A 19056-nucleotide genomic window follows, 5' to 3' on the forward strand; every position below is an offset into this window, starting at 1 on the left:
GACAAGGCTGAAGCCGCAACCTCAGTGCTTTCAAGCAATGGCAGGATCAATTAACTCCGAAATAATAACCACCGGATGGGCTAGGTGGGCCGAGTGGCTGTTCCGATGAGGTTTACCTGTGGGGCAGAGTGATTAGAAACCACTTTGGCTGGCGAGGAGGGGGCAGACTGCTGCACTGCCAGTATGGGCTGGCCCAGGGCCACGTTGATCGGGACGCCCACAGGTTTCTGAGGAGAGCTGGGGGACTGCGAGGCCATGGACACCACCGTTAGCTGCTGACGAGAGGCAGAAGCATTAAAGGATGAGTTGGTGAGCCAGAGCAAAGATACGTTTATTGCTGTAGGCTCTGTTTTTACAGGAATACATATTTGTGCCGTATCCCGACAGAAATGAAAATGACTTAAAACACACACATGGGGAAAGTCAGAAGCTTGGCTGCCATGCGTTCCCTTAATGTAAATTATGTTTTAATGACCAAAATGACTCAGATATTAAAAACCCAGTTCCACAGAGCAGCTCCACTGGAGTGATGTGGTATAACCACACACATCTAGATCCCTTGAACGGAAAAGCAGCATAGTTGGGATCTGCCCAAGACCAAGAAGGGAAGAAATAAGAGAGCCTAGTCTGACCTTGCTGGGGGATTTAAGGGGAGAGATGGCGATCTTGCTGCTGGAGATACTTTGTGGCGTCGTGTTGAGGGTGGCGCTGACCACGCTGTCCGAGATGGCAATCGTCCTTGGCGGTGTCCCTGGTGGGTTCTGGGAGAGGACCCTTCCTGAACATAAAAGGGGCAAAAATATTTCAAGAAAAGACTCTAACGGTTTTGCCCCCTACAGGGTTGCCTGTATACGGAGCCTGGATCCCTGCAAGCAACACGATGGGATGCCGTTCACAAGGCAGACCCACAGACAAGCACACACTCGTGCCAGGGCTGATTTTCCCAGCAGCCACCTAATCTAGAAGTATGTCAATGGACTGTGAGAGGAAAAACCCGAGCACCCACAGAAGGCCAAAATGAACACAGGAAGAACATACAAACTCCACACAGATAGCACCCCAGGTCTGGAACTGAACTCGGGGCCCCAGCGCTAGCAAGCAGCAATGCTAACCGCTGTGCCACCATGGCACCCTTAATTATAATCTTGCCCAGCCTATTTTTATTGAAGGGCTGATCAGGATCTTTGTGCCCAGCTCTGTCAGTATGAATCTAACACTTAACTTCAGTTCAACAAGTATAATGAAATACCTGACAATAAATTTCCATTGGATAAAAAGCCCCAATCAAAACCATACAGTACTAAGTTTTTAATTTTGTATCTGTCAAAAACTTTTTTATTTAAGTTTCAATCCAGTCTAAATAAGTTTCCTTTAAATGAAGTTTAATCAATAACTGGCAAACATTTTTTTATAAAAGAAGGTTAGCAACCAAGAAATTTGTTCAAACGCTCTCCGCTGAATGGACAATCAAAATGAAATTAGAGCATGGTAATTTAGTGGGAAGACAACAGACTCAGGGAAAAAGATGAAAACATACCTTCATCCAAAACATGCTTTATTGTAGTAAAACACTACAATATTGTGAAAGGCTCCAAGTTACTAGATATATCACAGTAACCAATAACACTGATCATGGAAGAAATTACAGCGCGTTGCAAAATTCAAGGCTTGCAATGTATTCAACCCTTTCCAATGATGTACCATTTTGTTGAATTATAAATGTACACAATGTTTAAATGAATATTTTTAATCAAATCTTGAACGCTCACATTCAGCACCTTATGAGTGAAAAGATGTATGTCAGCAAAAACCGTAAAATAAAATCCAAAACTAAATTATGTACTTGCATAAGTATTCACCTTTCCGATTCAATCTACTTGGTAGATGCAGTTTTGGGAGCAATTATAGCTGAAAGCCTTTTTGGATAAGTCTCCTATCAACCTTGCACACCAGGATGGTGTAATTTTACAAATTTGCTCAAGCTCTATCATGTTGGCAGGGGGGATAGATTATGGACAGAAGGTTTCAAGTCTTTACACAGAACCTCAATTGGGTTCAAGGCAGGACTTAGACAAGCCCTCTCAAGGTCATTCCCAAAAAGTTCTGGTCCTGTGCTTTAACTCACTGCCCTGCTAAAAAGTAAAATCAGTTTTATATTCTTAGCAGACAATAATAATAATAAAAATAATAATAATTGCTTACACTTATATAGCACTTTTCTGGACACTCCACTCAAAGCGCTTTACAGGTAATGGGGACTCCCCTCAACCACCACCAATGTGCAGCACCACCTGGATGATGCGATGGCAGCCATAGTGCACCAGTACACTCACCACACATCAGCTATCAGTGGGGAGGAGAGCAGAGTAATGAAGCCAATTCATAGATGGGGATTATTAGGAGGCCATGATTGGTAAGGGGCAAAAAAGGCGGTTTTTCCCCTAACATTTGCCTGTACTTTACAACATCAAATTTTGCCAGTCTCTCCTGCTGAGAAATGACATTATATTGCCACCTCCATGCTTGGCAGTGGGGATCATGAGGATTGGGTGATGTGTCATGCCAAATGTACCACTTTGCATTTAGTCCAAAAGGTTCCAAGCTTGTTGTGGGACCTTATAAAGTTTTGCTACATGTTTGTAGACTCACTTCAATGCTTTACTGCAAACTCCATGCAAGATTTGAGATGGGTTGTCATCAGTAATGGCTTACTTCTAGCCAAAGTGTTCAGTTTGATCTTTCAGGTTATCCACAAAAATACTCACTTTAAAAATGTGTATATATCATTTGTAATTCAACATTCCGGACCTGGGACACATATGTGTGGAGTTTGTATGTTCTTCCCATGTCCGGTTTTCTCCCGCAGTCCAAAGACATACTGGTAAGTTAATTGGCTTCTGGGAAAACTGACCCTGGTGTAAGAATGTGCTTGTCTGTGTCTGCCCTGAGACAGACCAGCATCCCTTCCAAGGGTATACCCTGCCTTGTGCCAGTTGCTTGCCGAGAAGCAGCTGGAAAATGAATGGGTGGGACATAACTGGTTGAACACTCTTGCAAAGTAATGTAGTTAAGTCTACTACACCAGACAGATAAGACAATGTTTTGTAATGGATATTACCCATCATTTCCACACTTGCTCGGTGAAATCGCAGCAACATGGGCTACTGCAGGTAATTACATGCGAGACAGCTAGGTGTATATACAAGAATGCGTTTAAGATTTCTGAACAAAAACAAATGGATGACATTTCATTTGGAAAAAGTGCAGAGAGAGCTGAAAAATCAAATTATTTTTAAGAACTACATCTTGAAAAGGACTTCTGATGGTACCATACATGTTGAAAACTAGATTTACTCAAGTAAAAGTGATCTTGGGTTAATGCCATCTAGAAGACTATATGATTTCAGTTGTTTCTGTCTCTTTAAGATGGAAACTACAAACATAGGTCTGCAAAGATTACCTGCAATCACTGGGGAGACAGACGTCTGGCCTGAGACACCCTTGCTGTTCACTGGCTTTGTGATGATGAACTTTGTGATCATTGGTCCTGTTGAAGACGTCTGAGTTTTCTTAGCAATCTGAAAGTTTAGGAATCAATGCAAGTATTTGCAATTTTGAAATTTTGCAACAGATGACACCAAACGGATCTATGGATCTTGCTTTAGATCTCCAAAATATAGGTTTAATGTTCATTGATGTCAAAATTACAGAATTAATTAAATTCAGCTTAATGTACCATGAGTACAACTTCATATAAAAAAACCCTAATTAGGTTCTTTGTGCATACAATTTCAACTAATAAGGTTTTAAAACCTCTCTATAACCTGTGAATTTGAACTGTTCTTATCGTTGCTCTCCACGTGAACCAGGTGTCCTTGTGCTGCAGAGCTTTTATTGGTACCGAGAGCTAGACAGAATGACCAAAATTACAGAACTGAAACGGAATTTGATTTAAGGGACAGTTAGGGATTCTAGGCAGGTTTTGAATGAACTTTTTAAGAACTCTCTTAATCTGGTAGCTAAAGGAGCTAAAAGGTGGGAAATTGTTCTCTTACTTCAAGTCTTACATTTCAACCTCATTGCTTTTTAAATGTTAATTTGTGTGAACATATTTTTATGTATTTGGCTGATGTGTTTATCCAAATAAATTTACATTTGTACCCATTTATAATTGACAGCAGAGCCTCACCTGGGATTTGGACCCTTAACCTTCCAGAGCCCTAACCCCTCCTCCACACTGTCATTTATATATTTGTCTGGACTGAACTTTCCTATTAAAGACCGATACAAATGTCCGGTCATGCTCGGGGAAAAAGGACAGATGGGACTGAGAACTACTAACCAAAAAGCCCTGGAGTGAAATAATCTAGAAAAAAAGGGATAGTGCAGAGACGAGATTGGGATTGATTGATATTTCTTTGGGTTTTCCACTCCATTCAGTCTATGACACAGGACATACAAATTACCTAGGTTCATAAAATGCTATTTAATTAATAATGTATATCTATAAGATAGCCCATTTGGGTCTATTCTGAGTTGGGTTTATGACATTACCCATAAACCTCCCTCTCTGGGGAAGGAAAAAGCAAAAGCAGACAAGAACTTTCACTAAAGGCTTTCGATTTAGCTCTCCTGGGCTTCATGTCTCTGTTGTATGGCTTACACATTTGTTTGGGTGCATTAGATTAGGCTGTCACTGGGGATATGTTTGTCTTAAATGGCTGAGTGTCACCAATAATTAATATTCATTTAGCAGGTGGAAATGACTCAGTTGACATTATAGATAATGACGTGATGAGGAACAAATGCAAAATTTGTTTGATTACACAATCGGAAGACATGGACAGAGTCAGCTGAGTCAGAGTCAGCTGGGCCCACTGAATGCCGCTGCAAACGAACAGCACTTTTATGTATAGCCGTGGACACAGAACCTTCTAGACATTTACAGTAGACTCACTCAAAGACATACTCACCTGCACCGTTTTTAGCTGCTGGGCCTGCAGGGGTGAATGCTGGGAAGTTCCAAGGAGCTGGCTGGCTGAACTCACGGCCTGTACCCCCACCACGGGTTTCAGATCAGTCCTGCTTCCAATGGTCACCACCTTAAACTGCTGGGACTGGGCCTTAACCTCTCCGCCACTCTGGGCTTGGCCTGGTTTTGGACTCGTGTGGGGCAGCGCCAGCACAATGGGCTGCCCGGCTTTCCCGATGGTAGTGACGACAAGCTTCTGGCCCTCCTGCTTGATGACCTGCGTCGCGGCCGGCTTGACCTCGGCAGAAGAGGCAGCCACCTTGTTGAGGATGATCTGGTGGTTGGGGGACAGGGTGAAGGGGGCGGTGAGTTTCTGCAGGCCCGTGCTCAGCGCGGGGCTGGCAGGCTTGGCGCCAGCGAGCTTCGCGGTGGCGGACTTGACAGCTGGCGAGCCGGAGGTGGCAAGGAGCAGCTGGCTGCCGGAGTTGGTGCTGGACAGGGCTGGATCAGAGGGGGCCGAGGAGCCCAGAGGCTGGACTTTCTGTGGCAGGGTGGTGCTGAGGGTAGCAATCTCACTCTCTGACAGTTCAGTTTCCATGGGCAGCGGCGGCTCCTCTTGTCCCTCCTCGGGCTCCAACTCCTCAACAGGCACCGCAGTCTCTCCCGGGAGGTCCTCTACCACCACGATAGCCTCAGTGTCCATGATCTCCTCGGGGAGCAAGCTGTTCAGCTCGGGTGACACCACCTCCATCTTCACTCGCTGCAGCCAGGCTCAGCCACTGCCAAAACAACACACCAGCAGAGCTGTCAATGGCTTGTCTTGCCTGAACATGGCGAGATTGTGTAATTAAGGGAAGAAGTGACCTATAGAGAAATAGAGCATTATTTCAGTTTCATTTGCAGACGAGACAAAAACAGACTGAGGGGGCCCCAAGAGAAATAGTGGCAAGCGATTTACAAGTTTAGTGAGGATATGTGGCAAATTCAAATCAATTACAAAGTGATCCACATGCACAGGAGGAACACACTTTATGACTTCTCCTGGTATAAAATCAATCCATTTTCCAATATTGTGAGCCATTATTCAAAAGACAAAAAAAAGCATGTTGTTCACAATTGTACATTTATTAAGCATAATTAAGTAGTTTGAAACATTGTCTATCAGACTTTTATAGATCAGCTTAATGTAAGGGGCTTCAGCTCTTCTCATGTTGAGCCACTTTCAATACTCTTATTCTGAAGCCCGTTTGTGGAAACATTTAATTGGACCTAGGCCAATTAAATCATGATCCCATTTAAGCAACCTGAAAGGGTTCTCTCTAACTTTACAAGCTAAAGCGTTTTTAAAACAAATCACTCAAAAATCGACAACTGGACAAACTTGAAGTTTAAACCCCCTTAAAAATAGAAATACTGAAGTGGTGGTAATTGTGTAACAACTACCTATTAACAGATCTTCCTGTGATTCCCAGGGCTAACAACATGCTAAATACCAGATACTGGTAATACCAAATACTGCGACATTTCAAACAAAGCTTCCTCTTCCACCTGCAAACAGTGTAGCTCAAGATATCTTCATCACTGAACTTAAAGATGAAGACCTTAAAAACTTTAACGATGTGGATTTTATAATTTACTCTTAACTGTCTGACTATGCTACATTGACATATTGCTTAGAATTAAAATAAGAACTTCTGGAATTGTGCTTAAAATAGTTTCATTCCTAAGTCTCACGTTTCACACATAAAGCTGAAAACAAGATGTTAAAACTACACAAGAAAACGGATACTATAAGTTTTTAAGTAAACATTTCTTAAATGTAAAAAACTCATTAGAAAATAAGTCATTTTTATACAGCACCTTTTCCTACAAGTTAAAGCTCTCCAAGAGCTTGACAGTGGTAGTAACACATCAGCAATATACAGTATAGATGGAAAGAACATGCTGAGACACAAAAAAACAGCATTTCTGCATTTATATGTTTGGAAAAGGCTAGCCTGATGAAATAGGTTTTTCTGAAGCTTTTGGAGAGACAAGGAGGCTTATGATGTCTTGAATTCAAGACTTTAGTGGCATACATGCGTCTCGTCTGGACTGGCGGAATGGAGTGTCACCCCCCCCCCCACTGCCCAAAGATGTATTTAAGAGGTCTAAATGAACCTTGAAAAGATGAAAATACACACTGAATTGTTTGGGAAATTAAAAATAGAAGGCCTAATTAAAAACCGTCACTATGAAATCACTAAAAAGGTTTTACATTTTTAATTTGCTAATATGCCATTGAATCATACTCGACCTTTCATGGTGGATTTTCAAATTGAAGTAGGCTGAATAGTCAAAGCACTTTCTTCTTCTAAGTTTATTTTCACTGTGGAACTAACCTCCCCTTAGATTTGTTGCCAGCTCCCTTCTATAACTTCTGGTAGAAAAAAAGGTACGTGACTTCTTGGAGTGGTATATTAGGCATATCCTAATATATAATGATGGTGTAATGGTATAGACTGAAACCACCCAACAGTAATATGACTATGTCACTTATTTCTCTTCAGATGAATGACATTTCAGGAAGCAGGCCGTGAATGTGGTTGTCTTCTTAATGTCAACATAACTGAATTATTCTGAACCCAAAAGCACGAGCTGAAGCATCACACAATGGGAGGGTGGCACAGCAAAGTACACAAAGCACAAAGACCTCACATAAAACATGTCCTTTGATTAGAAATGTACTGTAGGATATCCCACACATTTTCTTCATGCTTTATCCCGGCAAGGATCACCCTGGGCAGAAGCAGGTGTCCCAGGGCCAATTTAAGCCAATTTACTGTCAGTATGTCTTTGGACTGTGAGAGGAAACACCCAGAGGGAACCTACTAGAACTTGGGGGGAATATACAAACTCCACACAGATAGGACACTAGGTCCAGAGTTGAACCCAGGGCCCCACTGCTGTTAGGCAGCAATGCTAACCACTGCGCCACTGTACCAATTGTAGGATATTGTTTCTCTTAAATGATATTAACTGCAACTCTCAAGGCAGCTAATCAGCAGCCTTGCAGGATGGTACTTTCAGAATGCTCAATACAATATTGATCAACATGTATTGCCCAGAAGTCTCCAAAACTGGTCCTGGAGAGCCCATATTCGGGTTGTTTTAGAGGTCAACGTTTGTTTTTAAAGATTGCCAACAGGCAGAAACTTTTGTTGGGTTAAGCCAGCAACCTACTTAATTAAGAGCATCCTTTACAGTGAAACTGTTCCCCATCCTAAGAAATTGGAGACTTGGCGATTTAATAGTGACCTTCAAACCGTACTGCATTATGGCTCTCCAGAAACAAGGTTAGAGATCCCTGGGATAGCCAATAAATGCTGGCACTTACTTTTAAACAGACACCTGCTGTTGTACGTTACGCCACAGAGACAGCTGAAAGGCAGCATAACATCACAAAGAATTGCCACTGGACCATACATAGGATGCAGACTCTTAAACTCCCACTCATGACAATAACATGGCTGAACCCAGACTATAAAACCCTCTGTAACACTGTTATAATTCAAGGAGCTGTGGGAGACACTCCTTGCTTGTGTGCGTCTCCTTCAGGTGTTCTCCGGAAGTGGCAACCCTCATTAAAACTCATCTCAAACCTTCACTTGAGAGTGCTGTGACTCCTTACATCCCTACACTTCAAAACGCCCATTTCTTTCAAAACACAATATTCCGTAGCTGGCATTGAAATGAAAAGAGGCACCTTCTAGAACTTCACAATATGCCCTCTGCGAGCAGTAAGCCCAGGGTGTTTCGTCATCAAAGCCAACACATGACAGCACAGGATTTCTATATCCCTTTTTACAAAGAGTGCTAAGAAACCACATTACAGATGGTCATAGTAGGGCAAGGCCCTGTGTGTTAAAACCAGGAGTAAGAGTATCCGATTCCCAAATCTAATGTTAACATTGGGTTCTAGTACAGATTTATTTTTTTCTCAGAAAAAACACACTACATATAAAAATCCAAAGACGTACTCGAAGGTTAATTGGCCTCTGGGAAAATTGGCCCAGGTGTGAGTGTGTGTCTGTGTCTGCCCTGAGATGGACTGGTGTCCCAGCCAGGGTGTATCCTGCTCTGCGCCCTCTTGCTTGCCGGGATAGGCTCTGGCTCCCCTACAGTCCCGAACCTAATGAAGAGGTTATAAAATGGATGGAAGGATTGATAAAAACAACAAAATACAAACACGGTGTATACAGCACGGTTCTGCAAGTTTAGTCTCCTTCTGTCCTCCCTCTGACTGTCACCCACACAAGATCAACACTCTCCTGCACAAATACAGGGCTAGGAAACAAAATAACATGTTACTAATCTCAGTCCCACTTTCGAGCGTTCTAAGAAATGTCCCCTTTTCCTCTTTTATAATTAAACTAAATGAAATAGCGTACTTATTTTAAAAAACACACAGTATAAACATCACATATCCTAGACCTACACCGACAGGATTTGTTTTGCTTTCCTGGAACACTGTTCCTAAAATTAAGTGAACTAAGCTGAATGACTATCAGCCCACGGTGTAAAACGAAATCCTCTCATAGCGCAGTCACTGGCCATGTGAGTCTGCATTCAACATCTCCCTGTATGCAGAGTCTCCCTGGCTCTGCATACAGCCTTGGAACACCTGGGCACTAAGAACTCGTATGTGAGAATGCTGTTTGTGGACTACAGTTCAGCATTCAATTCCATCATACCCAGTCAACTGGTGACAAAGCTCCAGTTTTATGCAGATAGGCAATAAAACATCAACACCACTCACCCTGAGCACTGGAACCCCACAAGGCTGCTGTCTGAGTCCAAAGTTGTACCTATTTACTCACGACTGCACAGCAAGACACAGCAACAACCGCATCATTAAGTTTGCCGATGACACCACTATAATAGGACTGATCAGTGATGATGACGAGTCCACTTACAGGGATGAAGTTGTACAGCTGCTTAGGTGGTGTCATAGCAATAACCTGGACTTGAACATAAAGAAAACGAAAGAGCTAATAGTGGACTTTCGGAGACACAGGCCATACACTCACAGCCCACTCAGTATAGATGGAATGGAAGTGGAAACAGTCACCAGCTTTAGGTTTTTGGGAATTCACATCTCTAAAGATCTAACCTGAACTGTGAACACTGACTCTATCATGAAGAAGGCTCAGCAGCGCCTTTATTTCTTGAGGTGCCTCAAACGATGGGGGATGCCAATACATGTGTTGGTGAACTTCTACCGCTGCACTATCGAGAGCGTCCTCACCAACGGGATCACCGTTTGGTATGGCAACACCTCTTCGCGAGAAAGAAAGGCACTGCAGAGAATGGTCAATATGGCCCAGAAGATCATCGGCTGCGGTCTCACCGAGATTAAACAGCTCTATGAGGACCGCTGCCGTGGTAGAATTCTGGCCATCACAGAGGACAGTCACCACCCCGGGCATGAGCTCTTCACCCCACTGCCCTCAGGCAAGAGATACAAGAGCATACGGACACTTACCACTAGATTCTTCAATAGCTTCTATCCACAAGCAGTGAGACTGGCGAACACATTTAGCCATCCCCCTCGGACCACACCTACACCATCACCATCTACCTCTTTATGATTTCTTATCTATTGCACATCTCCAGTCATTGTTTACACGTCTGTATTGTTTACATTCAAACTGTCTACATGTTTACTTGCACATTGTCTATTGTTTGTTTGTACATTGTCTTGATGCACTGTTTGCACTTTGTTTTGTTTTTTACACTTGTTTTACAATCGAGAGACTTTCTGTAAGTAAGAATTCCATTGTACCAGTACCGGTTACATATGGCAATAAAATTCAAGTTCAAGTTCATCTGATGGTGTCACCTGATAATGTTTTACCAGAAATGTCCAACACCGAATTCAAAAACTGCAAATGGGATTCAGCAGTCATAATCGAGAACAGTTTCGGTATTTCCCATGAATACAAACAGGAAATAATGGTTGTTTGTAATTTTATTGTATTTCCCACTCCTTTAAGAATACTAATCAGCATGTGTCACTCTTGTTTTAACTGTTCCTGGACAAGATCTTCGTTACATTTAATATAGTTAAACCCTGGCAACGTTTAAAACAGCATTCCGCTCATATTCTTTCTACTTCATCACACCAGCTCCTGTACTAAAACAATGTGATACTATCTCATGTACTTGTTTGAGCTCTACATTTTGAGCCTTGTTTTACTTTAGCGATTACAGGAGATTTTTTTCCCATATTAGTCGTGATATCCTTCTCGTGCGCAGAAACCATCCCGATCAGCTAAAGTCATGTCAAAGGCAGACTTGAGCCCCTCTACTAATGATCCACCTAGCAGACTCTAAAAGCTTCTTTTGGCGAGAGCCATCTAGAGAAGTCCATATTTAGACGAGCGGAAGAAGATCTCGATTAAGAGATATGCTGCGAAACACAGAGGAAATGGCTTGGAATCTGGATACCAAATGCAACACGTGAAGACAGCTCTCCTATAAGAAGTACATCTTCAAGCTGGCTGCTGCTGGTACCAAAATTCCAGATGTCCCCTAGGTAGTCATTGTGCTCTTATTGCACAGTGAACAGACTCTCACTACCAATATAAAAGAAAATAAAAAACAATATATAAAAAGAACAATGTTCATTCTTATTATCACACAAAGAGTAACACACATCTTCTTGAGGGCCCGAGTGAGTTCACAATCATTGTCAATCTGACAGGTAATTTGTCCAATTCACACACTGACAGGTGCTACTACTAAAAATACAATTTTCCAATGGACAGTACTGAACAAAATGGCAAAATTCAAGGCCTAAGCACTTTACTGAAGGCCTAAGGAGCTGGTGCCTGACTGTGGTTCGCACAGGAAGAGCAATCTGACTGAATAAAGCAGATTAGTACTGACCCAATTTTAGCAACCGAGACAAAGCCAATGCAAAACCACTTCTGTTAATCAAATTGTCTTGTTGTAATAACAAAATCCGTACAGCTGTATAGCAGAAAACAGAATGACATTATTCCCTGCAATCTAGTGTTATAGGTGAACAAATGACAAAAATCAATGATCCTTTCCAACTGTGGTTTTCTGTAAACATTAACCAAATCACTGCATTGTGGAGAACACCTTACGTTTTTCACACTGAAATCTGGAAAACTCCAAATTCCATACTGCATCTTGACTGGACAAGCGTTTCAAGAGCTGAATGTCAGAGTCCGAGCAGCGAAAACAGTGGATCTTGGTTGTGTCAGCATCATTTGGTGCCATGCCACCGAAACGTTAAACTGAAACTCCTCATCAGTGGTACTAAAAGTGGTTCTTCAGTTCCAGCACCTTTCAAAAACAAAATTGGACTAACACGATGAACAAAGACTTCAGTGTTTTCAGAGAGATTTTTTTTCAGTGCAAGGGATTACCTGAAGATACTTTGCTTCAATGATGCAAGGCCTACCTATTTATTTTAGACAAAAGGCTTTGGAAGCTTAATTTCAGAACTAAGATAGCAATGTGTAATCATCCCCTGGCCAACGATATGGGAATTAAATTCTGCTGGGCTCTGCCAGTCTTCTCAATTTGTCATTACTGATTCATGAGCTTTTTCATTAATCTATTCTCTACAGATCCAGGTGCAAACATTTCTCCACAGCTCTGCACTTTATACCAAGTGCACAAAGGCTTGCTCTAAACAAAGACACAGAATAGCTTAGTGTGACTATTGAAATAGACTTTTCAATGCTGACTGTGGCTTGATTAGCCTTGCTGTCATGAACATGTCAGTTAGCAAATGTTTCATTGACAGTTTTGAGAAAATGAGTCTTGCCTTAATAATTGATACAGACGCATTCCCCGACAGTTATTATATTCAGCCCATTATCTTTTCTGAGATAACTTATGAACTCAAACACTGTAGCAGGGTCCTTTCGTTCTGTACATTAATCAAAGGCAATAAAGCGAGAACTCGTGTTCAAAGATTGAAATGGGGGAAAAGCCACTCACTTATCCTAAACAAATTTCTAAATATTTACAAACTTCTATTTTAAAACTTTTAATGACAACGGGCATCACTAAAAAAGGTCATACTTCTTAACGCCTGCCAGTTACAAGAACTGCAGTTTTATCCTTTTTTTCCCCTAGCATAATAATTTGGTACACTTAACGGTCAGAACACATCACTTTATTTTAGACTGACTTATTAGATCAGACCTGAATCTGATTAAAGTTAGGCTAAAATCAGGATAATTAGGATAACAGTTTTGATTATATAAAATGCTGTGGCTTGCTTAAGAAAGCAGAGGTATCTTTATGAAGGCTGTATCAAGAGGTATTACATTGCCACAAAGCAACAAAATTCATAGCCCAAATCACTATTAATAACATTAAACAGCAATGGGTCATAATACTAAGTGGAATTTAGATTAGAAATTCCAATTGAAAAAGTAGAAGCAGTTTGATAGAACTGCTTAGTCAAGGATTAAGCAGTTTCATTAAACAATTACAAAGGAAGAGAGTATATTTTACTTTACAATATGTTTATGACATTTACTCCAATGAATGGTAACTCAGACAAGTAGTTGCAATTATTTCTGGAATGAAATCATTTTGGGGCTTGAAATGCTCATGTTGTGAGTGAGACACTAATGCAAGGGTTAGGGCTTAAGGCCATGGCAAGATGTTACTCCCCTACATTGCTAGTACACAACCATATCTCCCCAGAATTAGAAGGAACCTTGCAGTTTTCACAAGCATTAAATAAAGCTCCAACGTTTTTAAGTGCACAAAAATGACATAACAGCCTGGTATTTTTTCAGCGTCATAACATACAAAGGCAGGCATCGCAGAAACGATCACCACCATCTAGGAAGTAACATACTAATGGTACCCAGAATGCAACTGGAATTATCTCAGAGACATCTGAGAATGCCTGACCGAAGCCAAAAAAACACTGGCGCAAACCAACAAGGTTTCTGTACAAAAGAATACAGTGCAGATTTCCCCTTTAACTCAACTCAAGCATTTCCTAAAAACAAGGCACATACAGCACCTTTTCAGACACACAAGAAAAAGATGAGGGTTATTATCAGAATAAAACAGATCACCTCTTTATTATGTTTTATTTTAAAAAAAACATTCAAGAAACCAGGGAATTAAAGAAAGAAACAAAACACAGCCCCCATGAAATTACAAGCAATGACCACGTTAAACCGTGATGCATTCTCAATATTTCCATCCATTTTCTACCTGCTCCTTCCAATTCAGGGTCAAGGGGGAGCCTGTGGCTATTCCTTCAAGCAAAGGGAATGAGACAGGATGCACTCTGGTTTGGGGGAAAATGGTCCCTGGTAAGAGTGTGCCTTGCGATGCCAACTGATCTACCTCTATGTCTTTCGACCGTGGGAGGAAACCAGAGCACCCTGGTGAAACCCACACAAACACAGGGTGAACATACAAACTCCACACAGATAGCACCCCAGGTCCGAAACTAAGCCCAGGACTCCAGTGCTATGAGGAAGCAAAGCTAACACTGCGCTACCCGTTTTCATATTCATGCTGGAATTTAGTGAAAGAACGCATCATGAATATGTGACAATAAAAGGAAAAAAGTACGTAGTTTTAATTAAGCTCACTGAAGGTGCTGAAAGGCAAGGTTTGTTCATGTTAGAAAGATGCGCACATAGAGAAACGAACCTGCCACATCCACTTAGTGACAATCACATTAAAACATGGTTTCACTGAAGTAAAGGGAAATGCTTGGATAAAAACTGGAAAACAAACTTTGTTCTGAGCAGCTGTACATGCAGATACTATTTGTTACCAGCAGTACATGTTGAAACTAGTGCCGTAATACCAGCCACATAGGTCATTGTAGCTCCTGTAGTTTTACTGCCACAAATTTGATATTAGATGTAGACACATGAAGGTGTTTCATGCAGATAGTAAAAACTATGGTACAAAATGGGGAAAAACCTAGCTTTAAGAAACTACTTATGGAAAAAGAAAGGCATTTATATCAACACATCATTTCCATCTTCTAGAGAACCGAGGGCAAGCAACAAAAAAGGTAGGATATATAGTCAAAAGGGTACAATTTAAACACTACTGGAAACCATGTGGAAATGCATTTAAAACCAGCAACAGGAGGCTCTTCTTTACACAAAAGGTTGTAAGAGTATGGCCAAAGCCATCCACAAGTGGTTGAAGTCAATGAACAGGCTCCTGTCAAAAAACAGCTGGATGACATCCTTGGATCACTAACTACCAAACCGCACAGACGGGCCATCTGGCCTCCTCTCTTTTGTGACCTATATTGTATATTCTTGCTTGTTACGGCTGAAGCAGGAGACTGGATTAAATACCGAGACATGCAGAGTTTTTAAATCCGCTCTTATAGGGCACCTAGAAAATAAACCTCCCACCTGCTCTTCCGCTTTTTCCTCTTTCATATTAAAATTTCAATAAGCCTCTTGTCTGTTGAGGCCCAGAGGCCTCGAGTTATAACCTTGCTTCCACCGAATGCACCAACTGCAATCAACTCAGTCCATCTGCCACTGCAGGGCAGCTTGACAAACCTATAAAAATGAGCTCAACATATGTTGGACAAATCTAAAAATATCGCTAAGCCCTCCTTGGTTGACTGTGGAAAAGCTTCTGCCACTTTGGTGGGTTTGTCATAAGCACGCAGTGGCCCAAGCAGGTCTGAAGCTGGTGACATCTCTCATTAAAAGCAAAGGTGGTGCTTCAAAATCTGGTTTCCTGCCTTACCTGTTTCTGTTCCGTTTTTTGTGCAGAACTTATTACTCTTAGACCAAGAGTCAAATCCAAACTTTAACTGTACTGCAATCGGAAAACGATACACATGTTGCTTGACGAGTAACGACCACGCCGTACTAAATGGGCCTAATCTGTAACGTTTCTTATGCTCCAATGAAGCGGTTTGCCAAAGAGCACCTTGTTCCAGCTCAAAGGAAAACCACCATTACGTTTTGCAGACTTCAGGATGGGCTGGTGGTTCAAATTTTGATTTACTCCAGCCCCTTTTCTCCACTCAGACTGCAGAGGGAGGTGGGTTATTTTAACCAAACGTAACTTCCTTAGTGTATCTCCTTTTTTACAAAAAAAAAACGTTGGTACAACACGTTTTTTGTTGTATATGTTGCTCACATTCAAATATTATTGTTCCTACCCAAATCCAGTTAACTTCCTTCTCTCGTGCTATCTTTTCACTCCAAATCTTAATCATACGAACGAAGACCTTTCGAAAAAAGTTAATTTTGTGCAGTTACTGCACAGGCAGTATTTTTACTGATGGAATCAATCCGTTTCAGGGAACCTTTCGCCAAAGTGAAGAATTCATCAATGCAAGCTTCCCATTTCTGCGGAAGAGACCTGTCTTAAGTAGGTGTGCAAGCGACGAGTCCAGCTGACAAGACAGCAAGAAAGCGATTGTGTTTCACTCCTGAAGAGTGACAGGCGTTTTAGGAAAGCCACTCTTAAACCTAGGGCCAGAACAGACCAACTAACTCTACAATTATTTTATGCTACGTAGGCTTTAATCGCCAATACTTATCAAGGGGTCTCGGAATTACACAAGAGATCGTCTTGCTCTACGGGATACAGATAACACCCATTGCTAGAAAAGGACAGTCATCTTGTCGCAAAAGCTATACAAACAAAGAGGAAGAGACTGGTTTTATTCGGAAAAATGTCATCGTAATTAAGGGTTTTCAGCCAGAGATCTTTAAAAAACACCGGTCTCCTAAACACTGCAACGATAAACTTCAAGCCGCACAGAAAAATAATAATAGCCTTGTCTACCTGTATTATTAATGAAGCTGGAGAGAAAACGAACTTCTGCTGTGCTGGCCAAAAGGGTCACATTCACACTTAGCTGACAACTGCTAAACGCGAGACGTATGCCTGGGCAGCCTAAAATAAAACTTTTTCAAAAAACATCTAACAAATGAACCGTCCAGAGAGACAGCAGCTAGGCCTTTGAAGATCACCAAATAATCTTTGTCCTACCTCAACAATCCGCCAAATTAATACCGGCGGGTCTAAATGAAAAAGGAGACGCAGACTCGCTCTTCATTTTTTACACTTCCCGGAAGGCAGTTTGTTTAAACGAACGATACCTTGGTTTCTCGCTCTGTGTTAAAAATCTGACTTGACAGTTTGCCTGCTGTGAATGTTATGATGTTTCTATTTCAGGCCGGGATTGGATTTCGAAAGATCCGCCATTTTCACCTCGTCATCAGTGCAACTTCACAGGAAAGAACCAACATCGCCAGCCCCACGAAAACAAGACGAAATGAAAATAAAAGGCAGAGAAGGGGAAGGGGGGGACGCCCCCAGATCCCGGTTCAAGAGAAGCAAACTAAGTGCTCCGTAAACAGCACGTAGCTGTGCATTTCCTGGATGATACGAAATAATGTAAAGTTCACAACTTAAAAACTCCACAGGCTTCTCCTGAACAGGAAGATCAACAAAAACACGCAGAGCCGCACCGCAGAGCCCAGTCCCCGCACGCGCGAGCAGCCTGGGCTTTCTGCTCATTTTAAAGCAAAACGTTGTTGAAAATAGGCTGGCAAACACACAGTTATATATCAAACGAGCTGCAATATATTTCGGTTCAGATGACTTTCAAATAAAGTTTGCAATAACAGTGCCTCGTATTATAGTGGTTATACAATTCAATCACAGAACGCGAAATTCCTAAATATAACAAAAGTTCCAGTTCAGACAAAACAGCGTTGTTTAACGCCAATACATGCATGACAAGAAGTAGTCATCTAAAAGCTATGTTTAAAAACCTGTTACAAAATTATGGTTTGATCACTTCAGTGATGTGATTTTGTAGGAAGTACAAAAGGGATCGTTGGAACTAAAACTGTCAAAAGGTATATAAAGTTATATAACACAAGATTAAAAGCGGTTAGGAGACAGATCTGCACAGATCAAATAAAACCGTATTCCTACATCGGCGTCCAATACGTCCTGAATTTACCACTAAGCTGTCAATCGTTGAGCATGACAATATGTAACAACTGAGGAAAATGGATACCTACCCCTTGTTCGTGAACAAATCCCTTGTTTGATTCAGCGATTTTCTACAGGTTCTTTAAAATAAAACGCATTCCAGGGTGAAAACGCGTGTACATGGGACACAGGAGTCACAAGAAACGCAAAATCAGACGAATTATTGTACTACCAAATAAATGAGGGTTGTAGGTGACCTATGGGCTTGGCTGTCATCGACATCTCTTTAGCGCTTCTCTCGCACTCTCTCCTGGGTCCGGGGGCAGGTGTTGTTTAGTGAAAATAATCAGGAAAAATACCTATGTAGCTAAGAATAAACAACGATGACCGACTTCATGGACTTCACGACGAGCATCCGTTCCGATCTGACAGCCTAAGTGGAGACATTTTGTCAGGCCAGGTCGTTCTCTTGTTGCGGAGACACGAAATCGGGCTCCGTGCCTGGATGCTATTTACAATAGTCAGTGGAAGCTGGTGCTTATAATGCCTCAGCCGTCCCTCTCGGTTTGGGATGTGTTTGCTTGCCCCGAGCAAGTCTTACTGGAGATCCCCGATGCGCTCCGTGTCCAGCTGTGATTGCTGTCGGCGCCTTCTTGTATCTTTTCAACACAACCCCAGCCGAGCCCGGCTTTGCGCTGCTGCATCCAGACCGCCGACACACGGAGACGTTTGTTCAAAATCACGCGCCGAGCGCCATTCCACCTCCACCATCCCATAATACTGCCGCGCCCTCCTTGGAAACCACGCATTGCGTCTTTCGTCACTGCACGCACGACGTGCAGACACCCCCCCCATCCCCACTCCCTTCTTCTTTCGTCATTCCCCCTTTATATTAAAAAGTGTACTGCAGCTAAAATTTAAGAAGTTTGATATTATGCTATACTTTACAAGATTAAATATAAAAAACGTTTATAATTAATCTGTTATCACTACTGACTGGGTATCACATCTACAAATCAAAGTGGTACAATGAAACTCTCTGATTTAATGCATATAATGTGGAAATGCAGTGTTATTTAAACTCAATC

At 41.8% G+C, this 19056-nt stretch overlaps 1 protein-coding gene across 8 annotated transcripts in view; it reads right to left on the bottom strand.

Moving 5' to 3' along the window:
- lin54 (lin-54 DREAM MuvB core complex component) overlaps positions 1 to 18756 on the bottom strand; it is a 28549-nt gene extending 9793 nt beyond the window's left edge. The window contains exons 1-5 of one of the 8 annotated variants that reach the window (XM_088629269.1): positions 18570 to 18756; positions 4974 to 5751; positions 3461 to 3578; positions 633 to 778; positions 117 to 275 (exon numbers count right to left, since the gene is read on the bottom strand). In XM_088629269.1, the coding sequence (XP_088485395.1) occupies positions 117 to 275; positions 633 to 778; positions 3461 to 3578; positions 4974 to 5723 (1173 nt within the window). In that variant the 5' untranslated portion in view covers positions 5724 to 5751; positions 18570 to 18756. The other 7 variants (XM_088629271.1, XM_088629264.1, XM_088629265.1 and 4 more) reach the window with 7 other exon arrangements.
- Between the last annotated feature and the right edge of the window lie 300 nt (positions 18757 to 19056).

Source organism: Lepisosteus platostomus, chromosome 4 (assembly GCF_059453375.1).
Source record: "Lepisosteus platostomus isolate fLepPlt1 chromosome 4, fLepPlt1.hap1, whole genome shotgun sequence".
NCBI lineage: Eukaryota > Metazoa > Chordata > Actinopteri > Semionotiformes > Lepisosteidae > Lepisosteus > Lepisosteus platostomus.